This window comes from Ictidomys tridecemlineatus, chromosome 8, assembly GCF_052094955.1.
Source record: "Ictidomys tridecemlineatus isolate mIctTri1 chromosome 8, mIctTri1.hap1, whole genome shotgun sequence".
NCBI classification, from domain to species: domain Eukaryota; kingdom Metazoa; phylum Chordata; class Mammalia; order Rodentia; family Sciuridae; genus Ictidomys; species Ictidomys tridecemlineatus.
Genome location: NC_135484.1, coordinates 19626253 through 19647748, shown reverse-complemented (window position 1 = coordinate 19647748; position 21496 = coordinate 19626253). Strand labels below are relative to the sequence as shown.

The window sequence follows — 21496 nt, the reverse complement described above, 5'->3', positions numbered from 1 at the left end:
TACTCTTCCAGTGTAAATGATATAGAATCACACAGGTTGTGTAATCATATATGTGTGTGGGATAATAATGTCGGATTTATTCTACTATCCTTTCTACCCCTATTCCCCCTCCCCTCCATTCACTCCCCTCTGACTAATTCAAAGTACCTCTATTCTTCTCTAGCTGTCCCCTCATTGTAAATTAGCATCCGCATATCTGAGAAAACATTTGACCTTTGTTTTTATCAAATGGGCTTATTTTGCTTAGCATGATATTCTCTAACTCCATTTATTTATGGCAAATATCATAATTTCATTCCTCTTTAAGATCTACTAATATTCCATTGTGTATATATACCACAATTTCTTTATCCATTCATCCACTGAAGGGGATCTAGGTTGGTTCCATAGTTTAGCTATTGTAAATTGAGTTGCTATAAACATTGATGTGGCTGTGTTACTGTAGTATGTTGATTTTCAGTCCTTTGGGTATAAACCAAGGAGCAGGATAGCTGGGTCGAATGGTGGTTTCATTTCAAGTTTTCTGAGGACTCTCCATATGACTTTCCATAATGTTCGTGCCTATTTGCAGTCCCACCTGCGATGTATGAGTGTACCTTTTTTCCCCATGTCCTCACCAACATTTATTGTTGCTTGTATTCTTGATAATTGCCTTTATGACTACAGTAAGATGAAATCTTATTGCAGTTTTGATTTTTGTTTCTCCAATTGCTAGAGATGTTGAACTTTTTAAATATGAATTTCATATATTTCTTCTTCCATGAAATGTCTCCTCAGTTCCTTAGCCCATTTATTGATTGGATTTTTGGGTTTTTTTTTTTTGGTGTTAAGTTTTTTTTAGTTCTTTATGCAATTTTTAAAGTATAAAGTAAAAGAACAAGTTATTGCTGTTTTACATACGTTAGGGTTCTTCTCATGGAAGTTTATATGCATGTTTGGGGATTTTTAAGTATCATGAGAGGAATGGGCAGTTTAAATGTGGTTCAATGCAAAATTCTCAGCTATCAATTTGTATAATTAAGAATTACTGTCCAAACAAATACATATGAATACAGAAATTGGAAGAAGAATTTCATGGAATAAATTCACGTACCCAGACATTATTTTAAGAACACATATATTAATTGATTTTTTTGCTATTAAGAGAAATATTCAGGAACCTAGGAGTTAGGGCAAAGAGAAACTCTTCCACTTCTAGCATCATCTATTTCCATGTCCTCTTTGGTGAGCCATTTCACTTCTTTGTGGTGGACTTCCTTGTCTGTAAGCTGAGGTGTTGGACTGAGTATTTCTCTAAACTTTACTAGATTTAAAACATGAGAATTTGCTTATTTTCATGCAAAGAGCACTCTTGCTCATTTAGTCTGCATGTGTTTTGATAAAGAAGTAAAATAATTTTTTATGTGTATGATTGAAGCACAAGGATTGGCACCATAGTTATAAAATTATTCTCCTTTTCTGACAGTGAGCTTTGTTAAGAGAGTCTGCTGGTAAAGTCTATTTACCTCTGGATTACTGAACCAGCATTTATTGTGAGAAGTGGCATCTGACTTCCTTCCTTATGCCCTCTTCTGCAGATGAATGAGCCAGCTGCAATTCTCTCCCTTATAATCAGTCACTGCTCTTCTCTGAGCTGTGGCATGTTTCCACAGACCGGAGAGCTGAGGGTTTTGTGATATGTTGAAGCTTCTCCTTGGATTCCAATGGAAGATATTAGGCCATTGAAGGTAGCTAGGTGAAGAGAGAAATATCCCAGTTTGATCATTCAATCTTATTAGCAAGGAAACAAGAAGGGTTTATTTTCAAAGAGACAAGAAAATCTTATCGGGTTTCATTACAACGCTCATGAAAATTTTATAGATGTTAAATTTAAGTCCCAGGTCCTTTTTAGAAAATATAAAATATATTCTAGATAATTGCTGTATTTACCTGATATTTACCTTAAAATTTTTGAAAACTCCTATCAAGTTTTCCAACAAATGTTTGAACCACATAAACCAACAGTGAATGTTTTTGCCTTGACAACACTGGATGTAACTTCTTTGAAATTCTAGTATTTTGAGAAGTGACAAAAAACCAATGTTTTATTTTAATTTCACTTTCTTGTTAATTAATGAGATTTGAAGACTTTTTTCATGTGCTTGTTATTCACTTATTGTTGAGTTTAAATTGCTCATCTATACCTTTGTCTATTTCTCTACTGGTCAGTTATAATTAACACTCTTATTGTAAATTTAAATATCTAGAACTATCCTAACTACTAAAGATATATCATTGAACAGCAACTTATAAAGAGGTGTTATCATGGAGTTTAACCTCTCAGAGGAATAAAAAATAAGCAAAAACATGAATGAGGTTGGGGTATTCTATGAAGAGATCGACACCCATGAAACTAAAGAAGGTGAAGGAGGGGATGTTGAAATATGTCTAATAAGTGATTTCTACAATGAGAAAAAGATGAAGTTGGAGAGGTCAGAAGCCTCAGCCCATGTTTAGCCTGGTAGTCCCATGGAAGGAATTTTAATTTTCATTCCAAGCACTTTGGAAAGCAATTGAAGCTCTCTGTAATGGAGCAACATAATCTGGTTCACACCTTAACAGAACACTCAGGTTGCTAGGCATGAAATGAATCATTGGGGACAAGAATGTAAGCAAAGAGTCTAATTGAGGAGGCTGAGGCCATTGCCTAGATAAGAATGGCCTGCTCAGATTGCCTTTGTCTGCCTCGTGCACTAACCTCTCAACTACTATTTGAGTATGCTTCTGTCAGTACTAGCTACTTGCTTCCTGGGAGCTGTATTTCTCCTCCTCCTGGGTGAAGTTTAGTCAGGGACCATCACCCAACATAGCTCCCTTGCTCAAAGTGGGAGTAACTCTATGGTTTAATGTGCTCTTGCACTTCCTTCTGGGACCAGTTAGAAGCTAATGTTCATCTGAGAAAATCTTCCTACTTAGCTCTTCCCTCGTGTGCTTCCCTGCTTCTCTTGATGCTCTTCTCCCAATAAATTACTTGAATAACAATCTTCATCTCAGGTTCTGTTTTTAGAGAACATACTAATACATGGTTTAAAGAGGCAGAGGTTGAAAGCAGATAAAAGAGAATGAATTAGGAGTGTTTCAGAGATAGGATCTTGGATACGAGAAAAACACAGAAATTAAAACAGCTCTACATTTGATTATCTAGTAATTTTGTGGGCAAAGACACTCTTACTAATAGGAGCTGTCTCAAAGGAGCATATTTGCAAGGTGGAGAATGAAGAATTTATTCAGATATGTTGTTTGAAATGTCCATGAATGGCTACAAGAGTCTGGCAAATGAACAGTCTAGTTTTGCTCTGGAGGACAATTTAGTCTGAAGTTCTATATACACGGGACTCAACAGTGGACTTGACTGAGTGGGAGTACCTGGGATGAGAGTACAGAAGAGAGAAGTTTTCCCAGGATGGATCCTTGCATGACAAGGTTGAGTAGACGAGGAAAATCAAGCAAATACACTCAAAAGTGGTCAGTGAGTGGTGAGGAAACCAGGCGAACACTGGTCTCTTTAACCAAGAGAATAAATTGTTTCAAGAGGGGGTGATCCTGAATGCACCTGAGTGGTTGAGGATAGTGTAGACAGAACAAATCAGGAGAGATGACAACAGGAAGCTTTTCAGTGGCCCTGGCAACAGATTTTGACAAGAGAAGATTCTGGGATGATTGTTATACCTATGTCTAAACTCTTAAGATTATACATCAAAAGCATGTAAAATTTTGTATGTCAATTATACCACAGTTAAGAAAATACAGAAAATGAGAGAATGGGAGATACAGAAGTAAATACACTGGCCTAGGCAGATATGGCAGCAGAGTAAGTACTAATGCAAGTGGAACATCGACTCCAGGGATTTTTTTTTTTTTAAATTGACACTAGTAGGTGGAAGAAAGTGATTATCCAAGAGAGAGGGAACAATTGCATGAGAAAACCCTTGAATAGATGAAAAGTGATGGGAGTGAGTGTCTTTGAGTATGGGTTAACTCTTATTCTCAAGCACTTCAAATGTATACCAATTGATGAATGCCGGAGAATGTAAGAAGAAAAGTGCATAGATGTTGCAGGAGATGGCTGGATTAATTTTTGTCTCACTGTTTCTGTGTTCTTATTGGAATATGAAATGAGGATCGCAGCTGAGGTGGGATGGCAGTGGACCCTACTATAGTTTAAAGATTTTTTAAAAATATTTATTTTTTAGTTGTAGTTGGACACAATACTTTTATTTTATGTATTGTATGTGGTGCTGAGGATCAAACCCAAGGCCTTGCACGTGCCAGGCGAGCACTCTACCACTGAGCCACATCCCCAGCCCTAGTGTAAAGATTTAAATAGAGGAAAGTAAGGACAAAATTGTCATATTAGAAACTAAGAAAATTTATTAGGGGTGGTGTTGTATAATTTTCCTGTGCTACGGAGAACCTCTTTTGAATGTGTGCTCAGTAATTTTAAATAAAACCAGTTGATAGGTTGTGAGCTTATTCCACCTGTGTTTAAGTGATCAGGTACAGCTGTAGACAGGCGGCTGGCTGGGGTCCATTAGCCTTAGGTTTCATCAGGAAAATCAACAGAGCTAAGAATTTGAAAGGAAGTGATGATGAAGAAAGCCTACAAGGTTGAAGCCAGCCTAAGAGAGGGCATGGAAGGAAAAAAAAATAGGTTCATGGATTTCAAGTTTTTTTGAGGTCGAAAAAATTGCTGTGGTAGGTGTAGTGGAATATATGAGCTTGAATGATAAGAGGACATAAACAGAGACTGGGATGTTTGATATCCACATTTAGAGATATTATAGACATCTGTCCTAACAAGGTCAGAAGTGTGGCCATGGAAGTAGGCGAGTTACAGAAAATATCAATGAGGGACTACTGTGAAGATATGTTATTAAGTACATCATCCACACAGGTATCGGTGTCCCCAAACCTAGAAGAGTGGAAGGGCTATAGAAGCCCCTAAGGTGAAGGTTATATCATCAGTGACATAGAGGAAGGGAGAAATGGTGAAGTGTGATATTTATCTTACTTCACTGATTAAAGTACATTTTATTATGAGAATGATATAACATAAAAATCTCCCACCCTTCCATCATTTCAGCAGAGGGTGGTGGATGTTGACTACACCCAGCAACTGTTTTTTTTTTGTCTGCTTACCTCTGGCCAGGCCAGGTGTTCCATTTGCTTTGAGAGCTCACTCTTCATGGAAAGGCTGAGTGTCTACCGCTTAACCTGGCGGCCAGCTGAAGCCAGTTGACCTCCCTACCCCACTGTGCTGCTGTCTCCCACACAGTTAAGTCTGGGACAAACACAATTCATCATGACTGTAAAATAGAGCAGCAGTCCTTTATTTTACAAAACTTGTTTCCTCGTGGATGCCTAGCTCAGGTAATTTCTCATCACATTCATAGAGTTGATTGGCCACAGTTGATTACTCCTTTTGATCGGCCCAGATCTTCCTTCAGTTGCAGTCATATTTGAATTCATTTAGCAAGTCTACCCTCTCCATTCCCAGCAACTAAGGAGTCCTTATTGCAATTTACAAGTGCTCTTTCTGCCACGGTAGTCTTGAACATCTATCTGCTGATTGTTTTTGGACAGGAAATTACGGGGAGAGTGGAATGGATGCTTTCAAAGAGTTGGCTGCCCAGGAAGGCCTCTGCATCGCCCATTCAGACAAAATCTACAGCAATGCTGGCGAGAAGAGCTTTGACCGACTCTTGCGTAAGCTCCGAGAGCGGCTTCCCAAGGCCAGAGTGGTGGTGTGCTTCTGCGAGGGCATGACTGTGCGAGGACTCCTAAGCGCCATGCGGCGCCTCGGTGTTGTGGGCGAGTTCTCACTTATTGGGAGGTAAGTCTCTCTCTCTCTCTCTCTCTCTCTCTCTCTCTCTCTCTCTCTTCCTCTCTCTCTTCCACACACACACACACACACACACACACACACACAATACACACACACACACACACACACATACACTTTGGCACATGTATGATTGCTTTCTATTCCAATTTCTGACTCCAAAACAGGTAAGGTGTGCAGGGCTAACCTGAACATCTGTTTGGGGGTCTCACTGAGAGTAGGACTACTGGCATCTGTCTTCCTGAGAGACAAGAGCAGCATATCAATAACAAGCTGATGAGATTCTTTAAGAAAAAAGATGGGAAGTTGTTTGCTGGGATTATCTCGTCCTGTGGAATCCTTCTTTTTCATTTACTTTCTCTACCTCCCAACCAATGGCTTATGTCTTCATTCTTTCTAAGCATAGACATCTTACTGGGATACTGGTGGGAGGAGAGCAGCAGTGAACATATAAAACGCATATTAAGATTTGAAATTTAACTAAGTAAAGACATGAAGCTGAACTTTGGAACTTGATAATATAATATCCGTCACACTTATGGAGTAGCAAATTGTGACGTTTTTGGCATGTGATCTCTGGAATTGCATGGTAGGTTACTAAGTCTCTGTTCTCTTGCTAGATTATATGTCTTATGTAGAGATAGGTTTTCAGTATCATTATATTTTCCACAGTGTTTTTGACCTATCAGGTATCTTGTTTATTTTGCCATCTTCTAATATTACATAAAAGAATACTCAGGTTTTTCAAGGAACCCACTGACTCCACCTGAATGAAAGGCTCCACTGATCCTCAACACTTCCACAGTCATCTGCCTGATCTCAGTGCCCCCTCTTATCTCCTCTACTGGCTAGAATACAATATGTTGCACCTCCTGAAGAACCTCAGCTACCACCAACTTCTCTTGGAAGCTGGGTAGGAGTTGTGAGCACGTTCTCAATGGAGTTTCCTATTCTGTCCTGAGCTTGTGGTAATGACTATGATGGTAGTAAGACCAAACGTACCACCATCTGGGATTAGAGGCATGTGACATTTCAGAGGCTTTTGAGAAGAAGGTAGGGTACAAATACAAACACAGGAACAAAGAATCAAGGAGATGCTCTCCAAGAATGAAGAGGTGTTGAGGCAAGGTCAAACTAGAATTCAAAATGTTGAATTTGAATAAGATTGGCACACTAGCACTAAGATTCAATTTGGCTTCTTCTACATGAAGCAATTGTGTGAAGCCCCTGCAAATGGTAATAAGAAAACAGGTTCTTTAAGAAGAAGTACATAAAGAAGGAGTAATACTTCTTTTAGGAGTGAAAAGAATGTAAGCAGCATTGTTGAAGTGTTACTCGGAATAGTGTTCTTAATATATGCGCTAGGACAGATGGTGCACAGATATTCAGTCCTTTCCATTGCTTTTGTAAAATGACTGCTTTTATGAAATGTGCTTATTTTTAAAAAAATTTTCTGTTTATAATTTTTAAAACAATAGCCTCTTTTGTTGAATTTATTCTCTTTTATACCCTCAGAGGCTATCTACCTTAATTGTAAAGGTCATAAAGAGATGTGGCAAATATATAAACTTAGGGTTATAAATAATGCTTAATTGTGAAAGATAATTATACAAAATTCTGCAGTGAGTAACTGGAGTATGAAGAAGTCATCATTATTGTTTTAAAACTTGGCAAGGATAATAATGTACCCTTAAGCCCCTCTGACTCCTGTTTACCTGGCATTATAAGGCTGTTGGGTTTATGCTAGTACTTTTGAGATTCTCACATGCGCTTGCTCATTGAAGAGGTAAGTCACAAGAAGTGCCTACTTCTGCTCCTCTTCTTGCCTGTCTCACCTCTGCTAGAATCTACCAACAAGTCCCAAGGAACTATTGTCATAGTGAACATGTGAGCTTTCGAGAACACTGTTCCCTGTACCCATGGTTATTGCCATCGATGTCTAGATTCCTTGATGCGTCAAAGCCATACCACACTCTACCACAGTGAGCGCAAGTGTCTATCTTTCTAGGCCATTTTCCATGAGAATCTATCAAAGTGTGCTGGATCTCCCCCTCCCCCCATATCTTAGAGGACTTTGAAGAGAACATCTTTTTACATTTTTTTTTATCAGTTCTCTCTCCCTTCTCTAAGATCCAGACATGAGTTGACAGGGAGTTTAGAATTAACCTTCCTTTCAGGTGATTGATTAGCTCTTTTTGTGGGGGAGATTATCCTAAATGCTGCTCTGTCACTCATGCCAGAGGACTTGGTTCCCTTGTTTCAGTTGATATGTCCTGCATTATTCCATTTTAACTGCAAGCTGCAACCTCCAGCTACTTGAGTAATATTGTCAAATATCCCTCTCACATTTAAAAGGGATTCTCCTACCAAGAGATGAGCCCCCTTAAGGTTAGGAGCCCTTTGTTTTCCTTTGTAGTGCATAATATGGTTCTGGTTGCTGCCAGATTCACAGAGGGTAATGTGTAGGTGGTGATGGAACTCTGTTCATACAGGTGAAGATTAGCAGTAAGTTCTGGTGTAGATTGTAATATATATGTGTATCTCTATCTATCTATCTATCTATCTCTATCATCTATCTATTTATCTATATGAAATTTATCCTAGGAATGCTTTAAAATTAAGTCACATCCCTAATACTTTCCTATTTTTTGAGACATGGTCTGATTAAGCTGCTTAGGGCCTCACTAAGTTTCTGAAGCTGGCCTTGAACTTGTAATCCTCCTGCCTCAGACTCCCAAATTCTCAATAAATCCAAAATTAGGTTAATAAAAACCACACAAGTTGAAAATGCATTGAATGTATCTAATCTGCCAAACACTATAGCAGGACAGAGTGCTATAGATTAGGGTTGGTTGTTTACCTTTGGTACCCTGCTGCTGAATGGGAACTGGGCTCATGCCAACGCCCAGCATTACAAGAGAGTTATTGTCCCACACAAAGCCAGCCTGAGAAGAGATAAAAATACTACTGAATGTGTTGCTTTTTTAACCATCATAAAATCAAAAGTTGGTTGAGCCATTGTAAATTGGGGACTATTCCTAGTAGACTAGTAAACAACAATGGTAGAAAAGCAGAATTTTAACAAAGGAAGATCTCAGATATGATGAAACATTCTCTATTTAATGAATACGTATGATATTAGCTATAATGATATAGCGATACAGCTGCTGCAGATATCTGTTTAGGACTCGCTGTATGACAGGCACTATGCTAAACATTTAGTGTATAATAACTCATAAAATTGACACAAACATGTGATGATATAGGTACTAGTACCATTCTCATTTTGATGTATGAAGAAGTTAAGAAACTTGTCAGAGTGCTGCAGAGCCAGAGTTGGGATTTGAACCTTAGCACTGAGACTTCGGAATCTGTGCTGCTAATTAGTAAGTTTTATTGCATGTCAAACTGCTAATGTTTTGTTAAGAGACATTGGCATTAACATTAGTTTCCTTTCAATGTGCTCTTCCTTCCAGAGATTTATTTCATTGTTTAGATTCACTCTTTTGGGGAAAGTTAACTGAAGTATCTATATCCCATGAGAAATTTATTTTCCATTTCCAATTATTTTCTATTTCTTTGAATCCATTTTATTTCTCTTTTGGTATTAAATATTTTAGATGATGATTTCATAAAGGTGACATTTAATTTAATCTTTTAAAAGCTTTTTTTTTCTATCTTAACCTGAGACTCCACAATAGCTTTCTTTTTGTACACCATCCTTTATCTATGGAACTGCACTTATGTAGAAGCCAATTTGGAATAAATGAATGGTAGTTCTCTGAAATTCTAAATTATAATTATTACAATTCTAATGGGGGAACCAATGGATCCATTCTAATTCTTATATTCTTTTACTTGAAGAAAGTAAAAAAATAATTTATGTGCATGAACACATAATAATAGCTCCTATTTGTTAAGGATTTGGTATGTACCAGGCTTTTAATCTGTGAAATCTGCATTCCTAAAAACCTTAAAAGGTTAGTTTAAAAGGTAGAAAAGTTAAACTATTACCCATAATTCTTAAATTTAATAAGTGGTAGAGATAAGACTAAAATTTACTATGACACCATATCACCACATAGGTTATTAAATAGTGAATTGCAACCTCCTCAAAATTTGGAAGCAGGTTTCATATAAAGATGTTTCCCAAATTAACTATGGTTCAACTTAGAATTTTTCAAAATCACATTTCTGTGAAAGTGATACACAATCAGTGGCAACCATCATTTGAATTTTGAATTTTGATCTTTTCTTGGGCAAATAATGTGCAATCCAGTTTTCTTTCATAATGCAGAGCCACAGCTCCCAGACAGTCATGAGATCACGAAAGCAAACAACTGAGGTTCTACAAGGCACATTGTTGCTGAACTTTGACATTGAGTAGGTTAGGTATTACTATAGTTTGGATCTTAAATGTTCCCCCAAATGTTCATGCATTAAAGGATTGGTCCCCAGGGCAGTACTATCAGGAGTTGGTGGAACCTTTGAGAAGTAGGGCCTTGCAGGTGGTCTTTAGGTCATGGCAGGTATGGTGCCTAAGAGGACTGTGCAACTCTGAAATCTTCCTCATTGCCTTTTGCTTCCTGGTGAGGTGAGTGGTTTTGCTATGACACGCTCTCTGCTCCCACCATGATGTACTGCCTTGCCATAGGCACAAATCAATTAGACCAACTAGAACCTCCAAAACTGAGACTCAGACTAACTCTTTTCTCTTTATAAGTTGATTAATTGAGGGACTTCATTATGATGACTGAAAGCTAACATAGGAATATTAAACTCATTTATAACTGAACAATGTTTTCAACTTATAATGAGTTTATCAGGACATAACCCAATGGGAAGATAAAGAGCTTCTGTAGTTATTCACTTCCTCGTTGTACCTAGAATGTGCTTGGCATTGTAACTATCCATTGATTATGTCAGAAAGCTTGGAGAATAATAGAGCAGGTGGCCTCATGTATGATCACCAATTTCCCTTTTATATATCACTTAGTTTGGTAAGGTTTGATGCTCTTCAATCAGCTTCTGATTCTAGAATTTATCTCTAAAACTGGAACTTATATGCGCCTACCTTTTAAGTTGTATTTCCTAGTCACAAAATGCTTGCTTGCCTGGGAAATCATAGCTGAGCTTCATTAGTAGGTTCCTTGTGGGGCTGTCAGACCTCTAAAGACATGCTCCTGAGGATAAGAAAGAACCCCTTGGCTTTAGTTCTGTGCATAGTGTTGGCACCCTGCACCTCTGCCCTGGGTTTCTCTTGGGAAGACCGTACAATGAATTTATATTCTAACTTGTTAGGGATCTCTGATTAGCCAAATTATATTAGGTATAGAATGTTTATTTATATATTTGTTAATCCCTTTTGTTGGATTATGACTACATCTAATTTCTCTACTATCCAAAATAAACATCCAATGAAAACAATGAAGTTAATAACTTTCTGTTTCATCCTTTTTCTCTCTCTAGCATATCCTGGCCAATGAAATGATAAGTGTATGGTTCTTCCATTTCAAAAATTTTGTCTATTTTCTCTCCCATTCTTTGATTTCCTCACCTACTAGACCGGCATCCCATCATCTATTACTGCAGAGAAATACCAGAGCCTGCCTTTTATATAAAATTTGATCCAAGAAAATACAAACAGCATGTTTTGGAATTGAATACACAACAAACATATTAGACATAAATTTAAAAAAATTGGAATGGAGAAATTGCTTTATTTGGAAAGAAGTCTATGGTTTGATTTTAAAACCACTGAAAATCTTGCTCTTCACTATATCTTTTTTTTTTAATTCTTTTTCTTTCATAACCTAAACACAAATTTGGAAAAGTGACCTCTATACCCTTGAAATACAAAATGATATTCCATGGTATTATGTTTCCATAAAATTTTTTTAAATGAAAAATGAATTACTTCAGATTTCATTTTTCCATTATAGGAAAAATCGAAAGTTTTCAGCCTTTAGGCAAAATTGCAGAGGTTAAGAGCTTTAAAGTAAATGTGAAATTTCAATGAAGCATGACATCCTCAAATATGGATTATAATCAAGAGGCCAGAAAGACCCTTGAGAAGTTTCTGATGTGTAAACGTCATGGCTTACAGATATATAACCTGACCTCCTCTCTACTGCCAAGGGTGGAAAATGATCACAAATCTTTAATAGTTTGCTCTTTCCTTGAAAGACTCCTGCTTAAAGGCAGATTAATGAATGTTCTGTGGAAGATTACTCTTCCAGAAAAAGACTCTGTGAAACATGTACTAGGATTGGAGAGGTAATTTAGTTTGGAGTATCCTGCAGAATCAACATTATTTGTAGGAAATTGACTGATATTTTGATCATAGATCTCAGACACAGAAATACTCAGGATTTCTACAATAATTGGAGAGACTGGTTTTCAGTATAATTTGTAATTTATGTCAATACCTTTATGTCAATACCTATTCCCAAGTTTCAGACAATAGACACCTGAAGACAGAAAGGCTCCCTTCCCTTAGTCCCTGCTTCCATGTAAGGGTCTTACAAAAGCGGAAGGAGAGGATTTTAGATGCCTTCCATATCTAGAGAGCACTGCTTTATTTGAGTGGATTTAAAAAGGAAGTCATTTTAAGAGTTCATTTTGTCCTGGAGGCTAGTCAGAAACAACAAGAGAATTTATCTTAATACCTTTCTGATATTCCCTTGATAGTCACTTCCCTTACTGGTCACACATGACAATCAGCAGGGATGCTTGAAAATAAGACCCTGGACCTCACCTCAAACCCTCAAGTCAAATTTATTGGTGGTGACTTTGGATCATTTTTCAAATACATAACATCAGGATTCATTTTGACATAATTATGAAAGCATAGAATATAATTTGCTATAATTCAGTCCCCAGTACTTTCCCTCCCCTCTTTCCTGGTTTCCTTCCCTCTACTCTATTGATCTTTCTGTTACTTGCCTTTTTCTTTTCTTTTCTGTTTTCAGTTGGTGTCTTGTGGATATATATGATGGTGATATTCACTGTGGTATATTCATATACGTACACAGGAAAGTTAGGTCAGATTCATTCCACTGTTCTTCCCTTCTTTCTCCTCCTCAATCCCCTGAACTTTCTTCAGTTTTGATGGAATTCCCTTCCTCTTTTTTCCTCTCTCTCTCTCCCTCTCCGCACCCTTATTTTGGATTATGAGAGAAAATATTCGACTTTTGACTTTCTGAGTCTGGCTTATTTCACTTAGCATGATGTTCTCCAGTTCCATTCATTTATTAGCAAATGACATTTTTTGTGTGTGGTGAATGAGACTTCAAAGACATTATCCTATGATGCTGAGATCAGTGTTTTGTACTAGGCAGGACTTGCTTACAGGATATTTGAACTGGAAGACAAAAATGAATTTTAATTCCACTGCCTGTCCTTCCTTCATTTTAGCTATTTTTTGTTTCTTGAAATTTATTTATCTTCAGGATTTTTGCTTTAAAGTACAGATATTTTTGAGAGTAATAAAAATAATAGTAACAATAAACACTATTTGCAGCTCTGATTATACCCTGTATTTCTGTCTTCTGCTGTCCAATATGGTCAAACCGATTTGCCCCCTGAAAACAGAGTCATGTTACAGTTTTCAGACTAATCAAGATGAATTTAAGCATGGGGTAGGGTTAGCTTTGGTCATCTCTAATTCCTAGGGTTTCCTGATCATAAATGGAGATATCATAATAATCTCTCTTGCTATTTATCAGAATTGGAGTCCAAAGGATGACTTGCTCCTAAAGTTGTTCCCTATTATAGCTGCTTGTCTACCTATCATAAAACTGGGAAGGTTTTAAAAATCTTTAGTTTCTTGGCTTCACCTCCGTCAGATACTTATATAATGTGATTGGAGAGGAACTAAAGACTTTATATGTACTTTTCAAATCAGTTTTATTGATATTCACCATTTTTTAAGTGTATTCTTTGTTGAGTTTTTCCAGCTTTATGTAGTGATATAAGTACCCCAACGATCATGAGATGGAGCATTGCATCTCTGCAAAACATTCTCTAGTGCTGCTTGGCAGTCTTTCCTCCCAAGTCCCTGGAAAGATGAAACAGCTGATCTGCTCTCTGTCATTACACTTTTGCCTGTTCTAGAATTTCATGTAGAGGGAGTCATGAAGAATACAATACTTTGTGCATAATTTTTTTTCAATTGGAAAAATGCTTTGGAGACTCACACTGTTAGGGGTATTGTTAGTTTCCTCCTTATTATGGGGTAGTATTCTAGTGGTGTGGATGTGCCTGATTTGCTTATTCATTCACCTGTTGATGGTCATTTAGGTTGTTTCCAGTTTGACTATTCTGAGTATGCCCCTATGAACATTCATGTACAAGTCTTGTGTGGATTTATATTTTCAATTCTCTTTAGGACATATCTAGATGTGAGATTATGGGTCATAAATGTTTAACTTTATATGTGACTGTATAACAAACTGCCTAAGTGTTTTCCAAAGTGTCTGTACAATTTTGCAGTTCCATCAGCAATGTATGAGAGTTCTAAATCCTCCACATCTTCACCAAAATAGTATTGTCAGTCTTTTTTACTTTTAGCTGTTCTAGTGGGTGTATAGTGGCATCTCTTTGTGGTTTTAATTTGCATTTTCCTAATGACTAATAGTGTTGAATACTTTTATGTACTTATTTGCCATTTTAATATCTTTTTTGGTGAAATATCTTGTAACATTTATGTTCATTTTGTTATTGGGTTGTTTGTCTTACTGTTGTGGAGTTGTAAAAGTTGTTTAGAATTTCTAAACATTATTTCTTACATATATCTACAGCAAGTATTTTCTCTCTGTATGCTTCTGAAATTTTAATTTTATATTAATGTCTCTGGAAGATGAAGTCTTTCTAATTTTGACAAAGTATAGCTGTCAAATTCTTCTTCTATGGTTTATGTATGTGAATCCAAGGTCACAAAATTTTCTAGAAGTTTTAGAATCTTCACCCTTTTATTGAATATAATAGTCATTTGAACTTAGTTTTTGTATATGTTGAGATAAGAGGGAGTTTTTTTTTCTTACAGTATCCAATTGTTCCAGAACATTTCATTGGAAGGACTATTATTTCTCTATGGAAATAACTTGTTATTTTGCTGAAAACAATTGAAAATTACATATCTACATATTCCATTTTCCTGCTGCAGAGCCTAGAGACCATGCCAGTCATGGACAATTTGGCTCATTTCTTGGTTTTAATTTTCTGAGGAATTATATACATATATATTTTTAAATGACAAGTGTGTGTGTGTGTGTGTGTGTGTGTGTTTATGTGTAATTTTCTATTCCCTTTCCTCATTTTAAATTATTATTTATTATTAAACTCTAAATAGTTTTGCTTGAATGCTTATCTGTTTAAGATGTCAAAAATGAGAAAAATACCTTCTATAATTACTGTTTTGATCTTCTTCATTTCTTTGTGGAGATCCATATTATCATCTGGATTGTTTTCTTTCTCTCTGACAAATTTTCTTTAACTTTACTTACAGGGTACTTTATTTTGTACTGAAACAAATTCTGTCTATGCTTCTATTATTAGAAAATGTTTCCATTTTCTCTTAGTTTACAAATGTTTCCCTGCTATAGAATTCTGTTTAGATAGCTGATTTATAGTCTCAATATTTTAGAGCTACTACTCAATTATATTTTCACTTACATACCCTATCATGAGAAATCTGCCATGATTCTTATGTTTGTTCCTCTGACATAGGTTATTGTATCTGATTGCTGTTAAGCATGTTTCCTTATCATTATTATTATTATTATGTAATTTGATTATAATAAGCCTCAATCTAACTTTCCTTATATTTATGTTGTGATTTTTAAAAGGCTTTTTAGGTGAGCTTATACTTTCTTAAAAACTGAATTTGGAAAATGGTCATCATTTCCTAGAATATTATTTCTTTCCTTGAAGTACTTTTCTTCCTGAGACTTCATTCATATGTGTGCTTGAAATCTTGATGTTTTACACAGAGAAATTATGGGAATTTTTTTCATCTTTTTTCCTCTTTTGTTCATTTTCAACAGTTTCATTGACTGGTCATTTCTTTTTCAGTGTCTAATGCAGTCTCAATCCCATTATGTGTATCCTTTATGTTGGATGTTGTATTTTCATCTCTAAAAATTACATTTGTGGTCTTTGCTTACTTTTTTCCTTTTAATTTGGTCATGTTTTTCTCCACTTTTGATGATACTCAGGATACATTTAGAATAGCTGTTTAAATGTCCTTGTCTATCTTACCACAATAGCCTTTCCATTGCAGTTTTTGAAAACATGAGCTATTCCTAGTTTTGTCTAAGTTCTAAGATTTGTTTGGTCTATATTTTCTATTGAGTTTTTCTCCAGCATTGGGTAGTTTCTTTTTAATATATTTTCTTTTTCTTTTTTGTCCTGGAGATTGAACCCAGGGGAGCTTCAACACTGAGCCACATCCTCAGCCCTTTTTATTTTTTCATTTTGGGACAGGTTCTTGTTAAGTTGCTTAGGCTTTGCTGAGTTTCTGAGGCTGGCTTTGAACTTGTGATCCTCCTGTCTCAGCCTCCTGAGCACCTGGGATTACAGGCATGTGCCACTGTGCTCAGTGGTAGTTTCTTTCCACATCTGTGCACATCACAAGTTAAGGAAAGACTTGAGATCTTTCTTTTCATTAGTACATTATGGTTATACATAATAGTGGTGTTCATTTTGACATAATCATACAAGCATGAAATATAATTTGTTCCACTTCAGTCCCAAATACTTCCCCTTTCTTTTCCCTCTTCCTTCCTCTACTGGTTTTTCTTCTATTCATTTATAGTTTTCTTTTAATTAGTGCTCTATAGATACAAATAAAGGCGAAAATCACTGTGGTACATTTCATATATGTACATAGCATAGTTTGTCAATTTCATTTCACCATTCTTCTTTTCTCATTTGTCATTCCTTTCCTTCAATTTGGATTTTCCCTCCCCTATTATTATTTTTTCTTCTTATTTTGGTTTAGCTTCCACATGTAAGTGAAAGACTTTGACCCTTGGCTGAATGAACCTGGCTTATTTCACTTAGCATAATGTTCTCTCATTCTATCCATTTACCCTCAAGTGCCATAATTTCATTTTACATGAGGGCTGAGTAAATCTTTATTGTATAATATATCACATTTTTATCCATTCGTCTGTTGGCAGGCACCCAGCTGGGCTGGTTGCATAACTAAACTATTATGAGTTATGCTGCTATGAGATTGATTTAGCTATATCACTGTAGTATAGTGATATTAATTCTTTTGGATAAATACTGAGGAGTGGGATAACTAGGTCATATAGTGGTTCCCTTTCTAGTTTTTTGAGAACTCTCCATACTACTATCTGGAGTTGTACTAATTTTCAGTCCCAGCAACAAAGTATGAGTGCACTTTTCCCCCATTAACTTTGCCAGAATTTGTTAATGTTTGTGTCATTAATAATTACCCTTCTGACTAGTTTGAGATGAAATTTCAATGTGCTTTTGATTTACATTTCCCTGATTGCTAGGGAAGTTGATGATTTCTCACATATTTGTGGACAACGTGTATTTCTTTTTCTGAGAAATATCTGTTTAGTTGTTTTGCCCATTTATTAATTGGGTTTTCTTCTTTCTGGTGCTCAATTTTTGTGTTCTTTATATATTCTGGATGTAAATTCTCTGTTGGAGGAGCAGCTGGTAAAGATCTTCTCCCATTATATAGGCTCTTTATTCACATTCTTAATCATTTATTTTGCTGTGCAGAAAAATTAATTTCATGCTGTGTATTGATTCTTGGGGGTTTATTTCTTATGCTTTAGAAGCCTTGTTAAGGAAGTTGGTGCTTGTTACCAATATGTCTGAATGTTGACACCATGTTTTCATCTACCAATTGCAAAATTTCTTGTCTAATTCCTAGGACTTTAATCTATTTCAAGTTGACTTTTATGCAGGGCAAAAGATAAGTATCTAGTTTCATTCTTCTACACATAAATAATCTAGTTTTTCTAGCAGCATTTGTTAAAAAGGTTATTTTCCACCAACATATGTTTTTGTCATCAATGTCAAGTTTCAGATGTCTATATTCTTGTGGACTTGTCAGTCTTCTATTCCGTTGGTCTTCATGTCTATTTTGGTACCAGTACCATGCTGCTTTTGTTACTGTAGCTCTGTAGTGTAAATTGAAGTTCAGTTTTTTGATGCCTTCAGCATCACTCTTCTTGCTCAGAATAACTTTGGCTATTCTGGGTCTCTTATTCTTCCAAATTAATTTTAGGACTATTTTTTTCCAGTTTTGGGAAGAATGCCATTGGTATTTTGGATTTAGATTGAACTGAATCTCTGTAACACTTTTGGTAAGATAGCTACTTTGACAATATTAATTATGCTTATACAAAAAGATGGTAGGTCTTTCCATCATCTAAGATCTTCAATTTCTTTCTTCAGTGTTCTATAGTTTTCATTGTAGAGGTCTTTCACCTCCTTGGTTGGATTAATTTCCAAGTATTTTATTTTAATTTTTGAGGTTTTTCTCATGGAATATTTTCCTGATTCATTTTTATAGCAGAAATATATAGTTGGAATATATAATATATATAATATAAAATATATAGTTGGAATATAAAAAAGCAATTGATTTATGTGTGTTGATCCTGTATCCTGATACTTTGTTAATTTTTTTGGTCAGCTCTAGAAGCCATCTGTTGCAGTTTTATTGGGATCTTCTCAACATGAGATCATGTCTTCGGCAAACAGATATACTTTACCTTCTTATTTTCCTATTTGTATCTCTTTAATATTGTTCTCTGGACTGATTGCTCCAACTAAAGTTTCAAGACCTGTGTTGAATAAGATGGGTAAGAGTTGACATCCTTGTCTTGTTCTTGATTTTAGAAGGAAATACTTCAAGATTTTCTTTACTCAGTATGATGTTGGCCTTGGTTTTATCACACATCGCCTTTACATTGTTGGGGTAAGTTCCTTCTATCCCTAGTTTTTCCAGCATTTTTCACTTGTATGGGTGCTAAATTTTTTAAAATAATTTTTAGTTGTAGTTGGACATAATACCTTTATTTTATTTTTTATTTTTTGTGGTGCTGAGGATCGAATCCAGGGCCTCACATGTGCTAGGTGGGTGCTCTACCACTGAGCCACAACCCCAGCCCCTTGGTGTGAGATTTTGTTGAATGTTTTTTTCTACATCTATTGAGATGATAAGTGATCCTTATTCTCAACTCTATTTATGTTGTGAATTACACTTCTTAAATTGTATATGTTGAACTAATCTTGCATCCCTGAGACGAAACCCACTTAATCATGGTGTACTATCTTCTTCATATGTTTTTAAATATGTTTTGCCAATATTTTATTAAGGATTTTTCAATCTATGTTTATCAGGGATATTGGCCTGAAGTTTTCTTTCTTTAATATACCTTTGGCTTTGGTGTCAGAGTGGTACTGGCTTCATAGAATGAATTTGGCAGTGTTCCTTCTTTTTAAATTTCATGGAATAATTTGAGAAGAATTGGCATTGATTCTTCTTTAAATATATGGTAGAACTCACTTGATAATCCATCTGGTCCTAGGCTTCAACTGTTGCTTGATATTGGTCTTCTTAAGTTTTCTACTGCATCATGGTTCAGTTCAGATTGGTCATATGTGCCTAGAAATTTGTCAAATCTTCTAGATTTCCTAGTTTATTGGTATATAAATTTTGAAAATAGTTTCTAATGATCCTCTGGAGTTTTGAAGTGTCTGTGGTGACATCTCCTTTCTCATCTCTAATTTTGTTGATTTGGGGTTTCTCTCCCTTTTGGTTAGGTTGGCTAAAGATTTAGCAACCTTGCATATGTTTTTAAAGAACCAACTCTTCAGTCCAAATCTGCCTACACCAACCTGTGCAGGACCCAGGCCCACAGTAGGCCCAGGTCCATCCTGCCACCGGCAGATACCTGCTGGAGCTCAGGCTCCAGCACAGAAGACCTTTTCCTGCAGCAGGCTCAGATCCATCCACACTGACATATGTGGGACCCAGGCCCAGGGTAAGTCCACGTTCACCACCCCCACCTCCGGAAGCCCAAGCCTAATCCACTTCCATTTGGGGACACTATAGACATCACACAGCCTTCCCCACGCAGTACTCCCTACCTTTTTGGCAAGAGACAGGGCCTAGAAACAGCTGCACTTCAGAGCAGGCATCCCAAAGACAGTGTAAAGCCCACCCTTTCAGCCCCATCTCTGTAAGAGATTGCATCCATCTTGGGGCACCTCCACTATTACCGCAAGTTACCTTGGCCATTGCCGCCACCGCCACCACCTCTAGTTTCAGTAGCATACATTGAGGGACACCAGCAGGGTCTGACAGCCCGACATCAAGGTGAGGTTCAGACAATCTGCATGGGTACTACAAGAATATAGGGAAGAAAATGTAATGTCTCAGATCCACACTGCAAAAAGGGAAGACACATAGACAACATGAAAAGACAAGAGAGGAAGGTGCCCCAAACAAACCAGGTCACTACAATAGCAGAACCCATGGACAGCGAAGTTGATGAAATGTCAGAGAAGGAGTTCAGAAGGTTCATAATTAAAATTATCTGTGAATTAAAGAATGACTTAAATGAGCAAATACAGGCAAAAATTGATCACTCCAATAAGGAGATATGAGAGCAAATACAGGTAGCAAAAGATTATTTCAAAAAAGAGATAGAGATTCTGAAAAACAAAAGTCAGAAATCCTTGAAATAAAGGAAACAATAAACTAAATAAAAACTCAATAGGAAGCATAACCAACAGACTAGATCACTTGAAAGAAAGAACATCAGATAATGAAGACAAAGTATACAATCTGGAAAATAAAGTTGACCACACAGTGAATGTGGTAAGAAACCATGAACAGAACACTCAAGAATTGTGGGACAACATCAAAAGACCAAATCTAAGTTACTGGGATACAGGAAGGCACAGAGTTTCAAACCAAAGAAATGCATAATCTTTTTGATGAGATAATATCAGAAAAGTTCCCAAGCATGAAGAATGAATTGGAAAACCAAATACAAAAGGCTAACAGGACACCAAATATACAAAATAACAACAGATCTACACCAAGTCACATTATAATGAAAATGCCTATCATACAGAATAAGGATAGAATCTTAAAAGCCGCAAGAGAGAGAAATCAGATCACATTTGGGGGAGACAAATTTGTAACTCAGCAGATTTTTCAACCCAGACACTCAAAGGCAGGAGATTGTGGAACAACATATACCAAACTCTGAAAGAAAATAGATGCCAACCAAGAATCTTATATCCAGCAAAATTAAACTTTAGATTGATGATGAAAGAAAAACCCTCAATGATAAACAAAAGTTAAAAGAATTTACATCAAGAAAGCCTGCATTACAGAACATCCTCAGCAAAATATTCCATGAAGAGGAAATGAAAAACAATGATGAAAATCATCAGAGGGAGGTATTACACTAAAGGAAAATCTAATCAGAGGAGAAACCATGTTAAGTTAAATACCAAAAATAAACAAAAATGGCTAGGAATACAAATAATGTCTTAATAATAACCCTGAATGTTAAAGGCCTAAACTCACAATCAAAAGACGTAGAC

At 36.3% G+C, this 21496-nt stretch overlaps 1 protein-coding gene across 5 annotated transcripts in view; it reads left to right on the top strand.

Annotated features, from left to right (window-relative positions):
* Positions 1–21496, top strand: part of Grm1 (glutamate metabotropic receptor 1) — a 378366-nt gene that overhangs the window by 109552 nt on the left and 247318 nt on the right. For all 5 annotated transcript variants that reach the window (XM_078018951.1, XM_078018949.1, XM_078018952.1 and 2 more), the window contains exon 3: positions 5623–5872. In XM_078018951.1, the coding sequence (XP_077875077.1) occupies positions 5623–5872 (250 nt within the window). The remainder of the gene's footprint in view (positions 1–5622; positions 5873–21496) is intronic.